General features: G+C 36.2%; 1 protein-coding gene across 4 annotated transcripts in view; it reads left to right on the top strand.

Annotated features, from left to right (window-relative positions):
• LOC116996220 (CUB and sushi domain-containing protein 3) overlaps positions 1-23268 on the top strand; it is a 617877-nt gene that overhangs the window by 99222 nt on the left and 495387 nt on the right. For all 4 annotated transcript variants that reach the window (XM_033059469.2, XM_033059460.2, XM_033059450.2 and 1 more), the window contains exon 3: positions 12566-12678. In XM_033059469.2, coding sequence (XP_032915360.1) covers positions 12566-12678 — 113 coding nt within the window. The remainder of the gene's footprint in view (positions 1-12565; positions 12679-23268) is intronic.

Here is a 23268-nt window from a genome sequence, read left to right as displayed (position 1 = left end):
GTTTGGGGAGGAGGTGGGGGCTCCGTGCTGCCATCCCCGCGGCCCGTGGGGTAAGCGGGGAGCTCCTGCCCCCACCTGCCGTGGCAGGAGCAGGCAGGCTCCGTCCCCGCCCTCTGCCGCTGCGGCGGGAGCGGGGGTGCTCCATCCCTACCCGCCGCGGGAGCGGGGGTACTCCATCTCCGCCTGCCACCGCGACGCAGCACCGGGCCAGGGCGAGCGAGCCCAGTGGCAGTGGCAGCTGGCCCCGAGCGCCCCCGCTGAGCGGCCCCACAGAACTGGGCCACCTGGCCCCGTCAGCAGCCCCGAGCGGGCCGAGCCTGCACAGCCTTAGCTGAACCAGTAAACCCCCCACCATGCCGCGGTTCTGTTAGTATTTGGCAACTTTATTGCACGCGGGTCCTCGCTGTGAACGACAGAGCGGCTTATACTCAGGTGCGGCTTATTTATGGACAAAGAACGAAATGAACAAAATGTTTGCTAACACCCAGAGATGCGGCTTATAGTCCGTGCGGCTTGTATTCGTGAAATTACTGTAAGTTCTGTTTATTTTAAAGCAATTGGATAGACATATAAAAAATTCTAGGAGTTACTCTTATTCATATTTTAATTGGAATACTCTTAAGGAAGCCTTTACATTTCTTATTTTCTTCCTGATTCAATGGGTAAGTAACAGTTTCTTTAGAAAGAAATTTGAAAGGTCAGAGATAAGCTGAATTTTACCAGGATGTTGAAGTTCAACCTTGCAATACTGTCAGCTGCAATGCAACACCTTTATTAACTTCTCAACATGTACAAATGAACGTACACAAACACATTCAAAAACATAAACCCTAAAGAGAATTGAACTTAATTGTCTATTACTCAGTAGATAAGTGTAATCCTTTTCTAACACACACCTGAGGTTTAAAAGATGTTTGTTCTGAATTGGTGTGTAAGAAAAAACATTGGAGGTTGTGCTGGATAGACTTTGGCTGGCTGCCAGATGCCCACCAGCCATTCTATCACTCTCTCTCAATAGCAGGACAGCAAGAGAAAATAAGATGAAAAAAACTCCTGGGTGAAGAAAAAGATGAGATCTTACCTATACACCAGAATCCAGTATATTGATGAAATTTGCACATTACAGAGCCTTAGTTTAATTCACTGCCTAAAAATTGATTGATTTCCTGAATCATGGGATTTTCATATCCTGTGAATTGCTTTAGCAATTCTATCAGTGATATATTGCTGAACTCTGAAATTACTTAAATGTCCAGTACATTCCTGAATACTTTTAAACCTTTGGGTTAGTTGAGCAACTTGTTCAACAAGGTAATTGAACTTCATCTTACCAGTAAACTTTTCAGTTTAATTAAGTGTGAGTATATAACAGGTGAGAGACTGATCACCACCATGAGTGATTGTGTGATCCAAATAATCAGAATTCTTTTGGAGTTTATTTGATCTTCACTTGGATTAGCTACTAATGTTTGCTGTATTTTTAACCCTTGTGATTCTTTGAACTTGCTATTAGGATATAGTCTTTTCTGCTCAAAGCTCAAGAAGGTACAGTTGCATAGGTGGGGGCATAAAACATGGATGTGAGAAAAGGCCAAGGCATGGAAGAGTAAGTGGGAGGTTAGTTTTACTCTGGCGGTTGGAAGAGCCATCAGAAAGATATAATGGAAATATTGTTGATGTCATCCATTAGATTAGATACAGAATTCTCAAATCTTCAGAAACTTAAATTCATATATAAGATGTAGGCAGTGTTATTTTGCTCTAAGAAATGTTGTGGTGTACTAATATTGAAATATTGTCTTTTTTTAAAAAAAATGTAGAACTTGCTTTCTTTTTATTGTTCTAGCTAGATAAGGAAAATGAAAAGTAACTCAGAAAACCCACCCCAAACATATACTATAAACTAAGGAAAGTAGGATGCTTTTGTGTGCAAGTAGAATCATAGAATCATTGTTCCCTTGAGTCCTGTCTCTGGTCACCCCAGAGCAGGGATCAGTGCCTGCCCCTCCTCTTCCCATCCTGAGGAAGGTGTAACTGCAGTGATGTCTCTCCTCAGTCTCCTCTTCTCCAGGCTGAACCAACCAAGTGACCTCAGCTGCTCCCTATATGGCTTCCCTCAAGGTCCTTCAATATCTTTACTTCCCTCCCTTAGATGCTCTCTCTAATAGCTTAATATCCTTCTTATACTGTGGTCCCCAAAACTGCACATGGTACTCAAGTTGAGGCCACACCAGTGAAGAATAATATGGGACAATCTACTCCCTCAACTGGCAATTAATACAGTACTTGATATATTTTGTACACCTCCTTGGTGTAGAAATACTCTTGTAAAATTTATGTAATAAATAAACAGTGGGAATACTATCAAAGATTTGGGTTTTTTCCCCTCCCCTCAGTTAGAGGTTTCAGGGACACCTTATTGTGGTCTTTCAGTGCTTAAGGGGGACTTTTAAGAAAGACTGGAACAGGGTCTCAGTAGGACCTGTAGTGATAGGACAAAGCTTAATGGTTTTAAAGGAAAAGAAGTTATATTCAGATTAGATATAATGAAGAAATATTTTATGGTAAGAGTGGTGAAACAGTGGGTCAGATTGCCTAGAGAAGTGGTAGATATCATGTCCCTGGAAATGTTCAAGGTAAGGTTGAATGAGGCTCTGAGCAGCATCCTCTAGTTGAATATGTCTTCCCTTATCACAAAGGACTTGGACTAGATGACCCTTGAAAGTGTCTTACAACCCAGAGATTTCTGTGCTTCTATGACTTAATTTATCATAAAGGCTGTGAAAAAGAATTCTTTACAGAGATTTTACAGGGCTTTTAAAACAAGCCTGAATCCTGTTATCCAATTCTTTGTACCTGTACAATCACTGGAGGAACAACAATTTCTGACTTGGTATGTGTTATGAGACTAAGCATGTTAGAATGGCAAGGCTCTCTCTCCTGTGGTATTTGTGGTCACTTAGATCAGGTCACAGTAGCTGTTATCAGACAGAATAATTTGAATCTGATGTAGTGTGTCTCTTGAACAGTTAAGGACTGGATCTGACTGCCCAGAAAGCTGCAACACCTCCTTCCTTACAGATTGTCAGGACTTAACTGCACAAAGCCCTGAACAACCTGTTTTGACCTCAGACCTGCCCCTACTTTGTTTGATATTCTGTTATCTAGTGTTGTGAAATGAATATTTTTTGTATCCAAATAGTCTTTTTACAGTAAGTTCTGCATATATTTTTCATATTTTCAATATAAGAACTTTTTTTATTTATATAAAAGATATGTCTTTATTTATATGACATATATATTTATATAAAATCTATATAAAATATATATTGGGATGATTTGGTAACCTGCAAAGGAAAACCCTAATGGAGTGAAAAAAATCTCCTTTCTTTTGTGGCATTCATGCTACTTTACAGTGGATATGGAGACAGTAAAAAAAAAAATCCTAAAATCATTAGAGCTGCATCTCAAGTACCAGGCAGCAGAATTTGATATAGGAAACCAATAGCATGAGATGTACTTCAAACTGAATGATCTGTATGCCTTTGTGTATGGAATATGGATTCAGTTTCTGAGAAGGAGGAGAAGCATAGGTTAATATGTTCTGGACCACTTTAAAAGCTGTATTCTAAAGCAAAGATGTTTGCAGTTATCGATTGAAGTGACTTTACTTTTGAAAGTAATTTATTTGGTTAATCTTTCATATACTTAAAAACATTGTTGATATTTAAATAATATATTTAAAGTTATAGAAGATATTTTGTGAATATGCAGTGAATGTAGTGAAATGCAAAATTTAGTTTTTAACGGCATATTACGTTGCTTTTCCTAGCTTCTCTACTGACTACCATTTATGGCTGACTGCTATTGCTCCTTAAATAGTTTTCAGAGCTTTTGAAACTTTCTACTGGTAAACTCTCATTTTACTGTTTAGAGATCAGAGAGGTTGTAGTGGTTTAACCCCAGCAGGCAGCTAAGCACCACACAGCCACTCTCTCACTCCCTCACTAGTGGGAAGAGGAAGAGAAATGGAAAAGTGATAAAACTTGTAGATTGAGACAAAGACAGTTTAATAGGTAAAGCCAAAACCACCCACACAAGCAAAGCAAAACAAGGAATTAATTCACCACTTCCCACAGGCAGGCAGGCATTCAGCCACCTCCAGGAGAGCAGGGTCCTATGAGGAGTAATGGTGACTTGGGAAGACAAACTCCATCATTCCAAACATCTTCCTTCTTCCCCAACTTCATATAATGAGCAAGACACCATGTAGTATGGGATGTCCCTTGGATTGTTTGGAGTCAGCTATTCTGCTGTGTTTGCTCCCAGCTTCCCATTCACCCTCAACTTACTCCTCAGCAGGGAAACAGCAAAGGCACTGTCCAGCAAGATCAAGAACATCCCTGCATTCCCACACTGTTTTCAGCACAAATACAAAACATAGCCCTTATTAATCAGCGTGAAGAGAATTAACTCTACCCCAGTCAAAATCTGCACAGATGCTTACTTACACGTCTGATGAATTCTTATGGAAGGGACAAAGAAAAAAAAAATATCACGGAACAGACTGAAAGAGAAAGATGCGAGATTTTGTGTTCTCATGAAAGATGGCAGCCAAAAAAATTAAACCCCAAAATATGGGTTGTCAAATTGGATACGATCAACATTTAAAATCCATGCTTTATTAAGAAATAATATATTTTCTTTAATATCTTGACATGCAAAATAAGAAAATGCCATGACACACAGAAATAAGGGGGATATGGTCATCAGAACCAAAGGTTTGATTAGTATTCAATGAAAACAAAATTGCATCTAGGAAAAAATACTGAAGACTATTGTTATTTTAGTTGAGTAGGTGCTGGCCACAGAAAATGCAGCAGCAAATTGGGTGAGACAATCATGGTTTTATCTTAGAAAATGCAAATAAGCAAACCCTTCTGTTGAGGACTTTTTTTTTTTAATAATAATTAGAGCTAGTGGGAAAATGTTAAACAAGTATCTGGCAGGCAAAAGATCTCACTAAATTTGAAATTGAATCAGTGTAGCATCAGACTAGTCAGATGTTAAATCTAATCATCTGCTACTTAGAAAATTAATAGAAGTGTGTATGAATACAAAACCACACAGACAGGACTCCAGCAGCTAATAATGGATTCATCAGCATGTGGTCCAACAAAACCAAGCCCCAACAGTACCTTACTAAATTCAAGATGAATTTATTTGCTAAGTATTGACTGGTACTGTCTGCATAAATAACCGATAACAAGCTACTGGGCATACCAGCAAATAAAATGACTGATAGAAGGATTATAGCTAGCTTAATGGGAAAAAATCCACTGGTGATGAAGCTTCATTTGTATATTTGCTATGGATTTTAAGAATAATATTATCTGAAGATTATCACCTTAATGTACCATAGGACAAAAATTTCATAGTGGAAGGAATAGTGTTTTTAAAAGAAAAGTGGACATGAGAAAAACCCATTAGAATATTTTATCTCTTATTTGAAAATATTGGATATCTCAGTTTCCTGTAAAGTGCTAAATATGGAATAAAATTCCATTTCTGTTGTCTTCAGAAAGTTTCCTTTACTTATGGGGAAGATTCTCAATGAAGTTATTTAAAAGTTTGTTTTACCTACTTTTCTTTTATACTTGGCATTTTGCTTATTATGCATATTCTTTTTCAGAATCTATCTTCTTTTACTAGAATAAAGAGTTATTTGGAGATCAAACTAAAAGCGAGACTGTCTAGGCTTTGACACTTTTTAATTTTACAGTCAAAGTTACAATAACTTTGTGTGTTAACATGTTTTATGTTTCTGCATCATTTTACACAAATAGGGACAAACATTTCTTGCACCTTTCAGATTAAACTAAAACTCTTCCTGCTCTAAAATTTCTGTGACCTAATGAAAAATTTATTAAGTGAGACTGCTATTCACTTAAAGTAACTTTTTTAGTGAATTTCTTCAGATACAATCCAATCTAAGCTGAAACATTCTTGAACTGTATTTTCTTTGGAAATAACTCATATGGTAGAAAAACTAGAATCTTGTGAACCTCAAAAGAAAACAAAACAATACAAAGAGCTATTAAAATACATTTTTAAAAATTACCTATTTAAAAGCATAAGCAATGTCAAATAACAAGTATCTAAGACACGCAGGCAAAAAGGAAATAGAGTCATTTATCACATCACAGTCTTAAGTAAACAGTTTATCTAGTAGCACTTTTGTATGACTAATCAAGATTTCTTTCCATAATTTTAACTTTGCAATTATGAAATGATTGCTCTATTTAGATCCTGAAGCTGGGAGCTGGTCTTCCTTGAGGGTTGATGAGTTTAAAGTTCAGTATGCAGCTTAAAGTGAAAAAGTAAAAAGTAAAAGCAGAAAACAAATGATTGAACAAACTGCAAAAATTTCCAATCAGAGCTCTAAAGTCTTGGAAACCACACATCTGAGATAATTTGTCATTTTAAACTTGTCATATGTGATTGAAAAAAGACTGTGGGAGAGATTAAAATATGTTATAATTAATCTTGGAGTAGCAGTCTTTTAAAATATACTTAGAAAATGAAAACTGACATTCAACTGTTTAATATAGGTGCCTTCTTATTTTGAATCTTTAACATGTGAATACAGGATAGTAACCTACAGGAGGAGAAGACATGGGGACACAGACTGTAACTGACATGTTTGAAAGAAAATAATTATATTATTTTCAATCATTTACAATGCCAAAAATATTGCTACAAATTTTCATATAGGTTCAAACATTATCACTACTGCTTAGAATTTATTATATTTTAATTAATGGTTAAAGAATATTTAGAAATTCCTGTGAACGCAAGACAATGTTTTGTTTCAGACTCCATTTGACTTTTTCCATTACTGAAAAAATAAATAAGGATGGAGTGAGAAGACACATAAGACACACATTCCTTCAAAGCTAGTCTCTTACCTGGAAAAAGGCATCCTTTAGTTACTTTATTTTTACGTAAAGAAATTTTATGCACTTGCACCTTGAATACTTAGAGACATCTGAGGACTCAAAATCTGTCTTATTTCACCAAGAAGTCTTAACAAATGAAAATATAGCAGTGAATGTAACAGCTACTGCTACTAATTTGCCTACAATTTTTCTAACACTCATACTCAAAGTAACTACTCATGTGAAATATAAAGTTAAAATTATACGGAATCCTCTTAGAATCTACCTCTTTTCTCTGGTGGTGTTCTGTGGTTGCTTTTGATGACCATTTGGATCCTTAGCCACTTTGATTTTCCTTGGGAGGATAAAGATGGTACCATGGGGTAGTTATGGCAAACAACCAGCAAGATTAATTCTTTGTCAAAGAGTATGACGGTGATGATTTTCTTCTCCTCAGTCTTGGGTCTACATGGAGTAATTTAAGCATGTAACTCTCATATGTCCTTTTCTCTGGTTCCAAGGCAATGGGTGTTTCAGTTTTCCATTCTTATACTCTGAGACGATTGTAAAGACATTTCCAGAGTCATGTTACTGAAACTGCATAGCATTGTAGTTTTGCATGCAAGTAATATATAGATACTGAATACATATTGTGTCTCCAAATGATATATTTAATTTCACCATATTTTCTACTGGAGTTTTAGAATTTCAGGATGGCACCTGGTCTTTCTGACATAGAAAAGTTGAATAAATAAAAATAACACATAACCTTTTCCTACGCTCTCAGAAACATCTGGAGCTTTGCACTACATACAAAATGTGTCCATTCCCTGTGGGTGTTAGGTGCCTGGCAAGCTGGTTAGACACACCACAAAGGAAAAATCAAATATATTCATTCATATGAAGTGTATTCAATTACAAATTTGTATCACTGTTCTCTGTTTGATAACATTCTGTAGCTAAACAGCATCATCAAAATCAAATACTGAAGTAGAATGTCACAATTTAAAATTTGGGTTTTTAAATTGTTGAAACAGAAAACCTCTGTAGAAATTGTCTTTTAATTCCCATGGATTCCCACAGCTACCCAAGGCAATATCAGGTACTTATGGCATCTCTTAGTGAGATCAGAGAACACTACCAAAATTAAAAAGGGAAAAAAGAAAAGGAAAAGATAAACCCACAAAAAAAGAAAAAGAAAAAAGTGCATTTGTAATGTTTTTTTTTTTTCTGTCAAAGTGGTAGACTATAAAGGACTGATTGAAGAGCCTAGCAAAAGATGCAGGCGTGTCCTGCCTGGTTTCCATCTTTCCAGAAGCACGAGGATCTTGTGCTGGTACAATGTCAGACCTACCAACTCTATGCTGATGTTTCAAATATCTCATCATGTCTAAAACAGCAATAGAGAGTCACCTGAATAACTCCATTAGGTATTTTAAATTTGAAAAAAGTTGATATAAATGGAATGAGATATGCAAATGGAATGTAAGATGCAAAATTGCTGTAGATAAGAAAACCTCAGCTACTAGAGTAAATTTAAATTTTAAATGTGTTTAATATGCATATGATATCTGCTTAATGAGATGACTGCTTATTTTGCATAATTTTTCCACCTTAACTTTCACTTTTACCAGTGTACTCAGTTAGACATTTAGTTGCCTAACATTTAGTTGGACATTTAGACTGATCTGAATAAGTAACAGTCTGATCTGCGCGCACGCATTATCTTATAGGTATTTTGCTGCTTACCTGCCATCTCTCTCCTGCAGTTTTGATGTGCTTGCTATGTTTCATTTTAAATGGGAATGAAAACTATTCTGGCTAATGCTTATGATAGCTTGTACAGTTTAACATACAAATAAGACTTAAGCTCTAAGGTCTATATCCTTTCGTACCTAATGAATAATACTCAAATATATAGGTTATTTCAATAGTCAGAATGAATTAAATTACAGTTCTTTCTAAAAACTTGTAGTATTTTACAGAGTCATATTTGCATGTTGAGTTTTTACTTATTAAAATTTTTGACTAATTTTGCATCCACTAAACCAAAAATATTACCTCCTATTTTCTTCATATCAATTGAAGTGTAGAAACCAAATTAGAGAAACAAGCTTATCCTTTTTGACTAAATGCAAAGTAATGATGGTTATAAAAGGCCCACTGCTGAAAGTTAAATGGCATCCAACGGCTCTTATAATGATCTGTTTTGCATCAGGAGCTGTAATGTTTACTATGCTAGTAACACATGTGTTCATTTAAAAAATCCACTACCGATCTAAGCTGTGTCTATGTACCGCTCATAAAATTAAATATTTTGGGATAACTGTGCATTTCTTTTCTGATGGATATATGTTTCTACCCAGAATTCTTTAAAATCATTGAGTGCATAAAGTGATACAGCTAAACCTATTGTGATATGCAATTTAAAAATTATTGGTTTGGTTTAACATTAGGCCAGTTTATTTTAAAATGTTGATCCTTACCAATGCACTGATATTAACTTATTAAAAATTATTCATATGCCTGTTAGGGAGATGTAAGCATTTTATTACAGTAATTTCAAGACCATAAGACACACCAAACTATAAGGCGCACCCCCCCAGGAGTCCGCAAATTTTGCAACTTTGTGGATCATATAAGGGGCACCGGACTAGAAGGCATGCTTTTTTTTTGCAGTGAGGAGCCGCGCAAAGTAACGAATAAGCAAGGAATTCCTGGCAGGTGCTCAATTTGCAAACATTTTTCAAAGATCGTGTAGCCTTTAAATGCAGCCCCAGGTGCCCTCCCCGTGCAGCAGGCCCCGGCACTCCCGCCCACCCCTGGCACCGGCTGGCACGGCTCCCGGCTCCCACTGCGTGGCCGCGCTGCGTCCCAGCTTCCCCCCGGCCGGCAGCTGCACCGCTTCTCGCCTCTTCTCCGCGACTGCACCGCTTGTTGCTGCTTTGCCGCGGCCACAGGGGCTTGGCCAGCACCACTTTTCAGCGGCCGCAGGGGCTTCACTGCCTCCGCTTTGCCACGGCTGCCTGGGCTGCACCACCACTGCTCCAACGCTGCTGCCGCGCAGGCTCTGCTCGGGGCTGTTGCGGGCTCGCACTTCTCGTTCCCACCGCGCCCGGGCCAGGGCGACCTGGGTTCTCACTTCCTGTGGGCCGGGGCCGGCACCGCCCGGCTTCTCGTTGCCCCTGCGCCCGGGGTGGTGCCGCCCAGCTTCTTGTTCCGCCGGGGCCGACGGCAGCTCCCTCCCTCCCCTTGCAACTTCTGCCGGCCGTGGCCACCCGCTCCCGCCCCCTCCTCATGACTCAGCATTCCCATGGCACCGCCCCCCCATTGTGATTCACACTTCCGAGGTGGCAAATGTCGCAACTTTGTACATCATATAAGGCGCACCGGACTATAAGGCGCACTTCCAGGTTCGGAGGAAAAATTTAGTCAATAGGGTGCACCTTATAGTTGTGAAATTACTGTACTTTTTTATTAATATAACAAAAATATTCCTTCCTAATCAAATATAAAATGCATTTCCTGAATTACAAATATTCTGTACATAATTCTCCATCTTTTCATATTTACGTAAGTTCCTTAGTCTTGTTTTAATTATATTATTCATAAACATACCAATGACAAAACAAAGAACAGCTTTGTAAACATACCCTCTGAGGACTTGCTGCATATAAATATGTGAATATATATCTCTTCCAGGGTCTTTGCTTCTTTTGTTCATGTTTTTCATTTTTCTGGTTATGTGATGTGAGTAATATTATCATTTGGCTTTCATATCTGTCATGACTGTAATCAATGGCATAAATTGGCTATTGTATTGAGGAAGTTATTATTTTTTTTATTTTCCTTTTTTTTGGTTTTAATTTTGTTTTGTTTTCCAAAGATTTCCAAAAGCATCTATATAATACCCATTAATTTAGAGTATCTGTTAAGGACACGAAGTGTGTGGAGATCAAAGCAAAATATAAAACATTTTATTATTCCCATGAAGCAAATAAGCTTCATGGTAAATTACTGATACACTATATAGAATGCATCTATATAAGGTATCTTACAGCTAAAAATAAGTAAAACATTAAATAAATGCCAATATTGCAATTAAAGTATTTTTTAGCAAATAATTTCCTGACCTTTTGAATTCTGGGCTTCTCATCACTCTATATCCTTCCCTCTGATGAGACTAGAAATGCTGATAGTGGCAGGACATAACTTATCAGTTGATTTCAGAAGAGGACTGAGACAGAATTTCAGAATAAGCAGCAGTAAATGTATTAAAACAGCAGTAAACACCATTTTTTTACTACATCAATCAAAATTAAAAATATATATAATCTCTTCCAGTAAAATTATCAGAGTTTATGGATTTCTTAAAGTGTGCTAAAGACCAGCCTATGTAGCTGTATATTTATTTGCATTAAAAAAACCAAACCAAAATTAAAAAGTAAACCGAACTCAAAAATCTCCTAGCAAACAAAAACTCACAGTGAATTTGTTCTAACAATGAAAAAAGAAAATTTAAGTCTTCAGCAACCTAGACTAACTCCGACTTTTACCCCACTTTGAACAGTAGGTTGGGCTATGTGGCCTCTACAGGTCCCTTTTGACCTAAATTTTTCTGTCATTCTAAGTTCAAAGGAAAATGTGAAAAAGGGTTTATCTATAAACAAATGAAAATAATTTCAATCTCAATCAGTAATAAAATATATCTGCTACACACTTCACCATACGTGGCTAACTGGGTTCCAAAGGTATGCCTGACTTCACTGGCGTGTGTACATAGCTAAATTCTTTAACTGGTTCTTTACGCATTTTTGACAGTTAAATATTATGGGCTTTGTTGGTCTGATATGAACACTGATGAGGTTATTCTCCTAAAACTGAGGAAAATAAGTGTTGTCATATGTACATCAAATGAATATGTAGAAGTGGGTGTCAGCAGGGCTTATCAGCAGTGGTGAGTACGCAAATTTTTTTCTTTCATTTGTGTCTCAAACACAGAGGTTTTAATAAAACAAAAAAAAAAAGCAAGTATAAAAACAGCAAAAAGGAAAACCTTAATGACTCTGTAATTCCTTTCAAGAGACCATTTTGTATGGATTTATTATTTCACAGTGATACTGCTCTTCAAGTTGAAATCAGAAATTTCTTCTTTGAGGCTAAAGTGCACAGTTTAAATAATACTAAATTCCCTTATTAAAGTGAATCATGGTCCTTTTCTTTCATTATATTCCTGTGGAAAAATTCAGCTACTACAAATTTTAGCAGAAACCTGTGTAAGATATATAGTGCAATACATTTTTGAACATGACTCTAAAGAGTATAAATTGTCCGGTGTGTTGTGATTTCTTTGATTGTTTTATTCTTTCAGCTACTGGTGGTCTGAACTGTTTTTAAGACCAGTTTCTATGTCTTACTATCATCTATACTAAATATAGTGTCCTTCAAAGACAGATTCTCTATTAATTCCTCTTTTACTAAATAATTTTTTTTTCAAGTAATGCAAGCTACATAATTTTAAGGCAGTTATCGTTTCCATGTTTAAATATTATTTGGAACAGCCATCTGTCACACACAGTTTTATTTACCAAACAATTAAACATGAATTGTGCTTTTTTGTTTCTTAGGTTAACAGGATTTCATCTTCCTCCACCTGTGACAAGTACAAAATCTGTATTTTCACTGCGCTTGACAAGTGACTTTGCAGTTAGTGCTCATGGGTTTAAAGTTTACTATGAAGGTAAGACATTTTTAACAATATATTCGGGTTTTATTCTCTCTGGTCTCTCTACATAAAAAAAAAAAACCTTAAACATCCCACAGAAATAAGCAAAAAATACGCATATGTAACCTTATCCAAGTTACAATATTTGCTTTTCGTGTAATCACTCATAGATGCATAGAGCCATATCTCAAGCCAAAATATTTAAAACTACAATCTGTAGTCCCATCCAGACAAAAGTATTTTATGAACTCTAATAATGGCAAGTTCTTTTAATTCTGAAAAACTTAATTGTTATTGTTCTGGTCCTTCTGACGCATGCTTATTCAAATTAATGTCAAGACATTACTAGTTAAGTCTTGAATTTCACTGGATAGTGGCATCTGCAAGTTTTATGGATGGATTCCTTCTTATATGTTTGCATAGGAGAAACGCTGACTCCATTCTCTGAATTGACATAAAGCTATTTCTCAATTGCAATTTTCACAATGGTCTATAGTTTTCACAAAGGCACTGAAGTTAATGAGCTGGAATATATATTCCTGAAGTACAGAAGTTCATATTATTGTATATGTATGTTCCAGGAAGGATCTTGTTCATGACCAAGTTCAGTACTGTAGTGTTTGAAGAGTAGGTTTATATCATGCATTCATTTTTTAAACACATTTCTTGGTCCAGGGACTATGAAGTCTAACAAGTTTTTATAGGACATAAACAGAAAATGTTTGCCTCATTCTCTTTGCTATAGTGTTTTGTGGTTTGTTTTTTTTCCTTTTTGTATTCCACTCCCTGCCCCCACCCCCCTTTTTAAAAAAAAAAAACACTTGGTTAAGACACTAGATTTTTCTGTTTCCATTAAGTGTTTCTGTCAGCAAAGCTGGAGCTATAGTAAACTGCCTGGAGAAGTTCTGAGGCCATTGTTTTATCCTACTTGGTCCCATCTGCAATAGACACTAATCTGAAAAATTAACTAGCTGAGTTACATTTTGATAGCTAGGAAACTATCAAAAAATGGATAATGAAATGAGGAGCTGCTGTAGAAATACAGCCCAGAATCACTCTGTAATAAAATGTCTTCAACCATTGATAATAGTTTACCTTCAGGTATGATGCATTAGAATTCTACTTAATGTAGAAATTCCCTCCTATATATAAAAACATGAAATGAAAAACATAAAACAATTTTTAAGCCTTCTTGTTCGTTGAGTTATAGAGAAAATAGATGAAATGATGATACATTATCTTTTTTTTTTGGTGGGGGGGAGGTTGCACATAAAAAAGAGGTAATTTAGAAAAGAGAAATTCAGGCTATGTGTAACTGGTTTTGTCTAGATTGTAGCTACTCTGCAATCTGTTAATTTTTCAAGCATTTGGTAACTGTTCAGCAGCATTATTAAAAATGTTATATTAAAATGCACTATGCAAATTCCTATGGATTTTTAACTATGCAAAATATAAAAATGCTTCTCATGCATGAATTGAATTGATTATATATGGTATCTACAGAAAGATTTTGCACTGCTAATGCTAACAGACGGCATACTATGAGTTTTAGTTATGATCAAGAATGATTAAACTAAAATGGAAGATCAGCTGTAGACTTCAGCTTGCACATGTAACTGACTCCTCACATAGTTTCTTTCTAGGTGCAAATAGAACTCAAGGTCCTAGCTTAGTACAAAGTGTGGGGAAATTTTACCTTCAACCACAGAAATCAGCATTTTAGAGCAAAACAGAAACTTGTTACCTTGAACTCATCTTTTTTGACTAAAACTACTGTTTTATTTTATGAAATTCGGAATATTCAATAAGTTAGGCTAGATATCAGAGTTTTAGTTCAATGGGGTTTCCCTTACCACAGCCAGATCTACTGTTTTAAGACCTGAATCAAGGTAACTTCATTTCATCAGAAAATTTTTCTTTCAATACCTGTTTTTTTCTGACTTCATATGAAGCTATCCTCTTTATACCCAGATAGCAAAGAAATGAAAACTCATTACATTACATTACATTCATTTAATATCTCTTTCCTTGATGGGAGAGAATAGATGTATTTAAATGCTAATCAGATCAGGGCAATTTCCATTTCTGTTCTTTTTCTACTCTTTGTGAACATGTATAACCCTGCAATCAACATTTTAAGATCTGGTTCTGCCAGTTTTCAAAAATTTTGATTGCCCAGTAGCTCCTTCTTAGCTTCTTGATGAAATATCTGCATATTTAGTACCCTTAAATATCAGCCCTCATAATTTAAAGCTTCATTATGGATATGTAATTTGAAATTTAAGATAGAAATGATTAGCAACCTGTCATTGCAATAAAGCAAAATGATAGAGGTGGCATGAGAGGATAGGGTGAGAAGTAGTGACATATATCTGCAGGGATTAGATCCAGTTGTAATCTGAAAAAACAGGAACATACCTTTCATAATCAGAGGAAATTTAAAACACTTTCTTCTGAAATGCTTTGAAATAGATTATAGAGGTAGGTGGTAATATGGAATCCATTACTGTTCACTATTAAAAAAAAAAAAAACCAAACAACGACAACAACAACAAAAACCCCAACAACAAAGCCTCCAAACATCTATTTTTCTGACTTCTCATCCTCTTGACAAATTTGCAGTTGAGCTGAAAGTTGACAAGAAACTCCAGAGTACCCGAGAGAATCTATGGGAGATACGAATCTACGGTGGACTTTCTTGATCATAACATACAGGAACACACTCATTTTCTGATCTTCTCAGAATAAAAATGTTTATGAAAAGATATAAAATTGTATCTTTAATAGAAAGACTATACTGAGCCACCATATGTACGCCACTGCAATTGCATTCAGTCAAACCAAGTCCACTATAGACCACAACATATTGACTCTGGCTTGCTAAACATCAATATCGTAAGCCTGCAATCTGTGTCCCTACATTCTTCTCTTCTTTCCTTCTTTCTCTTCTTCTCACCCCTTCTTTCTTTCTTCTACATCAAGTAGCATATTTGGGTTATATTTGGTACCGTTATGCACAAACTTCATGTTCAGATTCTGTATTATTCAGAAAAGAACACACCTGATAAACATACCTCTCTATATAGCACAATACCCCTGAAAAAAATTGATTTCATGAGAGAAAACTGGAATAGATTACTCAAAAGTCACAGACTTCACTTACAGTGACAACTAAAAATGGTGACGTGCACTAAAAATTAAGGAGGGATTTTAAAAATACCCTGAAGCTAATTTTATCACTGTCTAGTGACACAGTATTGCTGGTTGGAGTGAGAAATGGGGAAGTTCTAAGTCTGTTGATTCTGTGCCTGGTTTTTTTGTTGGTTTCTTTTTTTGGGGGTTTTTTTTGGGGTTTTTTTGGTTTTTTGGGGTTTTTTTTTTTGTTTTTGTTGTTGTTGTTGTTTTTCTGAAGAGGTTTCTGAGAAGGTTTTTTGGTAGCTTTCAGGCTCTCTACAACATGTATAGGTATTAATATCTGGAGAAGGATTGCTATACTTAATCTCCTTTTGATAATTTAGACTAAGTACAGTGTAACTGTGCCCTTTTATTTTTTTTCTGATGGGATAATTTGGTTTTGGAATAGAAGAGTTCGATGCACTTTTCCATTTCCTGTTGTCCTAAGATGCATAAGGAGCTTTATTCATTGAGAGTGCAGGCAGGGAAATACAGCTGCTGAGAAAGAAAGCAACGTAACAGCTTGGCTGCACAGCAAAGGGGATTCAGTGGACATAGCCCTGCTTTGAACAGTGCTTCCTTCTGTTCTCACTGTGCTATTTTACAGCTGTTGAACAGGTAGCTGACATTTCTGAAATCATTGACTTCGTTAAAAAATGTACTGCTAAAATTTATGCCAATCTTTATTCACATTAAATATTATAGACAATTTTGTGTTATCCTATTGGCCATAGCAAAGAATAGAAAAGTTTAATATGTAGATTACCCTTACAGTGAAAACTCTGAATGCTCAGGAGGTGAAATGTAAATATTTATAATAGTGGTATAAAATATAACTTTATCTGGTTTGTACTGCTGCACTTAATTTTAAAACTGAGTTATAAAATTGAATTATTAGACACTGTATAAGTAATGAAATGGTCTTAATGTTTGTACTAGAGTGCTGCTATGGAGTTCAGCAATTCTGCTGAAATATTTTTGAGAGCAATGTTAAAAATTTCAAGAATGATCACAGCTTTATGAATAATGGGAGGTGGAGAAGCAAAGGGAGCAGGTGGTGTTTGTTAACAGAATAGGATTTCCATCTAGTGACTTCTGTGGACTCATCATGCATTTCTTTCAGCAGTATTAAGAAAAACTGGTAGCTGATTGTACAGCATTATTGAAACATGTAGATAAAAAATGCTGGTAGGACTTAAATATGCCAGGATGGGTGCTAAAAATTATTTTGGCAGTTAGTATAAAGTTGAGAATAAGATAAACTACTTTTAGTTCTGTGCCTATCAGAATTCAGAAATGTGGCTACACATAATCTAAATTTTGGATTCAGGTAAGGTTCGTGAAGTCCTAGCCGTATAAAGCTAATAATATCACTGCTAGTTTAATACAAAATTTAAAGGAGTTCTAATGAATTATTGTTTAATATTGGAGTGCTCTCTACAAGAAATCCACTGAAAAATTGTTTGCCAGGTAGGAGTTGCAAAAGCCGCAGAATTTAAGTTGTGAATTTGTCACCAAGCTTACTATATGATGGATACTTTAGGCTTTTTATTGTTGCTGTTCACATCTTTCCATAACTGCTGTGGATATGGCTGGTCTCTCATTACATTGCTTCAACAACCCCTTAATAGAAATTGAATTAAATTGGAGAAAGGCAAGGCAAGGATTAAATTTATATATATAAATATATAAAAAATACTAAATCTAACAAAGCAACATGCTAGACATGAGTCAATATATATTATTTTAACTTCTATTCAACATGTTGGATAACAAGAAGAAAAAAAAAAAGTGCTAGAGTTTCTCTATTTTGTCTAAATGTATGAATATCTGCCAAATCGTCTAGGAAGTACCAGAAAATTGTCTAATGAATCTTTTTTGTCCTGGAATACTAGCTTGGATGGAAAAAATCCCACTAATGCCTTGTCATAGACTTGTATCTACTAAAGACTTTTATACCATTCCTAATGTCAGATGCATAGTAAAGCTGTAGCACAGAAGACAGTTAATTCCTTATGAAATCAATACCAGGTTGCCATGGTGCTGCTACATATTTTACCTATATGTTGTGCTGGTTGCGCTATTCCTGTATAAACCCAGAGGAAGTAGAGAAAAATAGCTATGTGGACTTAATCTGGTTGATTTTTATAGCATTTCCCACTATTTTTGTGATGCCACAACCACTGCTTTGGCTAAAGAGTAACTTCTGGAAACAAAGTTAACTCTAGAAGACATGAAGCTTTAAGAAACTTTCTTTGATCTCACTGATCACTCTGCCTCACTTAGAAGTAAGACTTTTTAATTTTGATTTTTGAACTTCCAGCCACTAGCTTTTGTTCTGCTTTTATCTGCTAAATTGTAGAGCCCTTATTATTAGCATCTGTGAGTTCTTATGGAGGTTCTTAAGAACTGCAATGAAATCATAGGCTTCAGAGTAGTCTTTCTCTTTAATAGGGGCTTTTGAAGCATTAACATAAACTAATTTTCCATATAATGAATTATTTTCTGTCATTTTTCTGCATTTTCATAATTTTGTGACAGCTGTGTGAAAAAAGGCTCTGATCAGTACACTTGTCTGGCTGAGGCCTGCACCTGATCACCATAACCTGTTGTATCTTATTAAATCTTTTTATTTAGCTTTCAGAGCAATCTCTCTCTGTCCTGAATGTGTGAGGGTTTAAAGGGCTGAGTGCCAGCAGCTGAAGCCAGGCTGGGGGTGTTGGTAACCCTGGACTGGCGTCAGCTACTGGAGAGCCTGGGGTCTCCGTGGAGTGGGTGGGGGTCTCAGCTGCTGCTCATTGGGGTGGGAATGTTTTGTGTCCCAGAAAACAGCTCTCGGGAGGAACCTGTGTGAGTGAAGCAAGTGAGGAGCTCAGTGGTAGCACTTGGAGGAAGCCGTGTAGCAGGTGCTGAGGCACTGTGATGGCAGCTTCAGCTTCTCCCCACTCGGGTGCTTGGGTCGTACACCTGCACACTTCCATCTGGACTAATCTGCAGGAAGGAGGTTCTGGGTCTAGGGTGAGGCATCAGAAGGATGGGGAGTCCATGCTGGACAAGTAGGCCAGTACTGCATGTTTGCTAGAAGCATCAAGCTGGAGCAGCCAGGGATGAGGGGAGCCCTGGGGCTAGTAAGAGGGCCTGGAATCTGGGTGGGATTGCCAGGCAGGCAGAGGGGTCATGCTGGTGCTTGTGGGACCTGTGAATGTACGTGTGCTCATGCAGCCAGGTAATTCTGTGTGTGCACCTGCATGGATAACCTGTGTCTGCCAGACAAAGGGAGGGTTTGGCCACTGGTGCTGGTGTTCAGGGGGTGCTGTCAAAGCAGTGTCCTGCCTTGGCAGTCTGTAGCCCATCCTGTCAGTGTCTTGTGTGTGTCGGTGTGTTTCTCTTGGATACTTGCTCAGCTGTGAAACTGGTAAAATCTACAAATGGGAAAGCAGCAAGAAAGTCCATTGGCTGGAGTCACATTCCAAGGCTGCAAGCTGCCCCAGGTCTGGGGTCCTGTGGCCAGGCAAAGAAATGTCCAGATTTCAGAGCTGTTGGAAGCAGTGGCCAGTTGCTGCTGAAAGCAGTGGCAACTTACTACATCCCTTTAGATGCTTAAATGTCTTTTGGGCTCACCAAGCATAACTTGGCCTTGGTAAGTCTGTGCTAACTGCTCCCAATTATCATCAACCTTCAGATGATAGAAAATGGATTACAAAAATGTGCTCTTTAGGCTACTAACTGGAAAATAAGGGAAGGATTATTAGTTTATAGTGCCTGTAGTAATCCCTCTTGCTTTTATTAGGACAAGTGTATCACTAATCTGTTTAATCATGAAGGACTATGGCTGATTGTTAAATTTTCCATGGATTATGGACAGTAGCTTTTCAGTCAGGGTGGGACTCCTCTTCTGGTACCCTTGGGTGAATCTGTGAATTGAATATATCCCACTTTCCGAAGTAAACCCAGAACCAATTACCTCTTTCCTTGGACTGATACGTGAACAGGTTACTCCTTATGAAAAATGATGCACACAAGGCGTATTCTTTGGTCTTTTCCATATTGAATATTATTGTCTTTGTCACTTGGTGAGTCTGCAATCTTCCCCATCCTTTTTTTGCCACTAGCATATTTTTAGAATCCCTTTGTACAATCCATAAAACACCTCCTTGGCCTTTGACCTTCTTGATTTTTGTTCCTAAGCACCATTTCTGTACACCTTTCTTCTTGTCCATCCTTTTCCCCTTTTTTTTGTCGTCTGTACTTCTTTGCATTTTAGTTCACTAAGAAGCTCCCTTGTTAGCCTCATGAGTCATTTGCTAAAGTTCACTTCCCCTTAAAATAGTTGGGATGTCATTTAAAACAATCAGCCGTCTCTCTGACTGCACTTCCTCCCCATAATTGCTTCCCAGGAGATTCTGCCTATAACAATTCCCCAAATAAATTAAAATACAATGTCTTAAAGTCTAGTGTTCTGATTTTAGTACTTACTTCTCATACTTCTTTCTAAATCTGGGCTCAATTTTCTCTTACTCTGTAGCTAGGTCCCTGTTCCCTGAAAAGAGTATTTTTAAAGATCCTCCTTCTGAGTTTAAAATGTCTACATACAATTATATTTTTATTTGTGTTGATCAGGTAGTTTCATTTCTTCCCAGCAGTTCTACTTGTCTTCTGATGAAGTACTATGATTATGAAGCTCAAACCCTAAGTGCAACTAGGCATTGGTCTGCTGAATGCACTTGCAGCCAGAGTTTTTCTCCTAGTCAGAAGGATTAGAGATACCAGCACCTCAAGGGACCACATGCTCCTCATTCTTCCCCTCAGAATCCCCTATCAGCCTTAGATCAGCTTAAGGTTTCCCTTGGCCGTTTTGTTACCACTCAGATGACTGAATAGCCTGAAATAGCAGTTGTGAGGCTTAAAAAAGAGCAATTGCTCTGTAAAATTGTGTGCCTGAGCTCCAGGCAAGAAGTACAAAGTCCAAGACTAGAGGCCTGCCTTACAGGCAGGGGACTGTGCCATGCAGGAGGGAGTATCTGAACACAGAACCTCTCAAAACCTCATTATGGATGGCTGTGTCACTTTAACTGTAGTTTTGCGTACTGATAATAAAGATTGTTTCTGCTGCCAAATATTTGTCATCCTATTTTTAGGAGAATATGTGATAAATTCATCTAAATAGACTTGTCATTCTCTTCTTTTTCTTTCATTTGAAAAATAACATGTAATTTTTAGGAAAAAAGCTCATGCACTTGTGCTTGATTATAGATCTAGTGTTTTATTCTACCATAATTAGCAGTTAGACTTTAGTGGTTGTTGAGTGCTAAACTTTCTTTGATAAATCTTAAAAAAAAAAAAATAAATTGATTGATTAGAGTCACAGAATGTGCATAATTTTGTTCCAGACAAAATGAATGGAAATATATTTATTTGCTTTAACATTTGCAAAAAAAGTCATTCTTTGAAAGTTAAAAACCAATGAATGGCTTATCATTTCTTCTGCCTTGAGAAAAACTTAATTATTGGGGGAAAAAAGATGTCTCTCCCTTAGTCTGGTAAAAATCCACTTACTATCTCAATGTTCTGTTTAATTTATTTCTTTTAGAATAATGCTGTTAAATAAGCCATATTTGTCAACTTATGGTACTGCAATTTATCATTTTGATACATGCCTCATATTGTAGCTTAACAAAGACAGTGATTAATTTGAAATCTTAATTATATGTCAACCTTACTTTAGATTTTTTTTTCTTATATTTTCAATGTCATTTTTCATTTAAATAATAATTGAACATATACTGCAAGTCTTGAAAGAAATTTCCCAAGAGATTCTAAGGTTTTCTTGGTGAACTTACATTCTTCAGCTGCTGGACTGTCATATTGTTTAGTACAGTACACTAACTGTAAAAAAAATCTTAAGGCAATCTAATTTAAGATTCACATTTTGATCCCATGTCTAGACAACCAGTGAAAACTGTAATCCAATATAGCTGAAACAGTATTCTACAAGAGCCAGTATATACTGCTCATTAAAATACCTAATTAAATGCAGCTCCAAGTTTAGAAGCAGGTGCTTTCTTCCAGTTCTAAGTTACAGTTCAATGAAATTTTGAAATAGTAATTGACAATAGCAGACTTTGAAATATCCATACGTTTCATAAAAATGAAACTGATAAGTACCACTTACACATGTAGAACTCCATGGCTTAATCCTTCAATCTGCATTTGGGTTTTTGATAGCATTTTGGCATTGATTTGTGATAGCTTTGACAGAACTTCTGTAGCAATAATATCAAAACATAGAGATCTGGAAGAACAGGTTCAGGATGCCAGCATGTAATCTTAAAAACTCTTCAAAGACAGGAACTCTGCAGATGGAGAAATTTATTTATGAAGAGAACATAATACAGAATAATACAGAATTGTAACTTAAAAGGCTCATTTTGTCATCTTAACAGATTTTCAAAATTTGCAAGTTTTTCACATTAGTTACATTTATAGTTTGTATTTGACACTTAGACCTATAAAATGTAGTCATACTGTTGAGCAAAAATTATATGACACATAAAATGCTTGGAAATAGGTGAGCATCCAGTTATGTCAGTCACTAACATCATCCTGAACAGTACCAGTAGAATCATTTAGTGGTGATTATGACAACAGTTTTACATAAAGAGAAAATCAATTGCTTACTCTGGACTGGAATTCTCTGGCTATTAAAATAAAATGAAACTTGTCAGAAGGGTATTTTGAAAGATATTTATTTTTTTTATTAGCTCTTACCAGAGAATTTCTCAATAGCCTATGAGGCCATACAAGCAAAACTCAGCGCAAGTGTAGGGAGCTTTGAGAAGGACGGATAATAATACTGTGGAACTAGATGGTTAGTCAAATGCCTTAAAATTTGAAAAAAAATAGTTTAAACAATTGAAAGTAATTTATAATTAAATTATATTTATATGTATATGAAATAATTAAATAAAAGACAATATTAATCTTCTTTCTGGAAGAGCCATTCTCCTTTGAATCCCTAAACACCATAAAGAAAAATTAATTCTTTCACCAGGCGACAATAGGCCACTAACATTTCAAGGACCACCATGGCATGTTATAGCTAAAAATTATTTAGTTAAGCTGCTTATCCAAGATAAATACTATAGATGTATTTGGAAAGGTCATGAACCATTGACAAAATTTTAAAACTTATTTTTAAAATTTCTAAGCTAATTTTTTTTTAAGCAGATATTTATTCTGAGAAAAATCGTAAGGATTTTTTTTTATAAATTGATGAAATAGTGATTAATTCTTGATAATTTTTTAAATTTAAAATCCTAGAAGATTACATACTAAAAAACTATCAGTTCCTTTACCTGTAGAATGTAACATTTAAAAAGAATTTTCTGAAAGTAATACCAGTGGACTAATTAAAGAAAACCCATTAAAATA

This window comes from Catharus ustulatus, chromosome 1, assembly GCF_009819885.2.
Source record: "Catharus ustulatus isolate bCatUst1 chromosome 1, bCatUst1.pri.v2, whole genome shotgun sequence".
In the NCBI taxonomy this organism is placed as follows: domain Eukaryota; kingdom Metazoa; phylum Chordata; class Aves; order Passeriformes; family Turdidae; genus Catharus; species Catharus ustulatus.
Note: the sequence above shows the minus strand (reverse complement) of the source record. Positions and strands in the feature narration are given on the sequence as shown.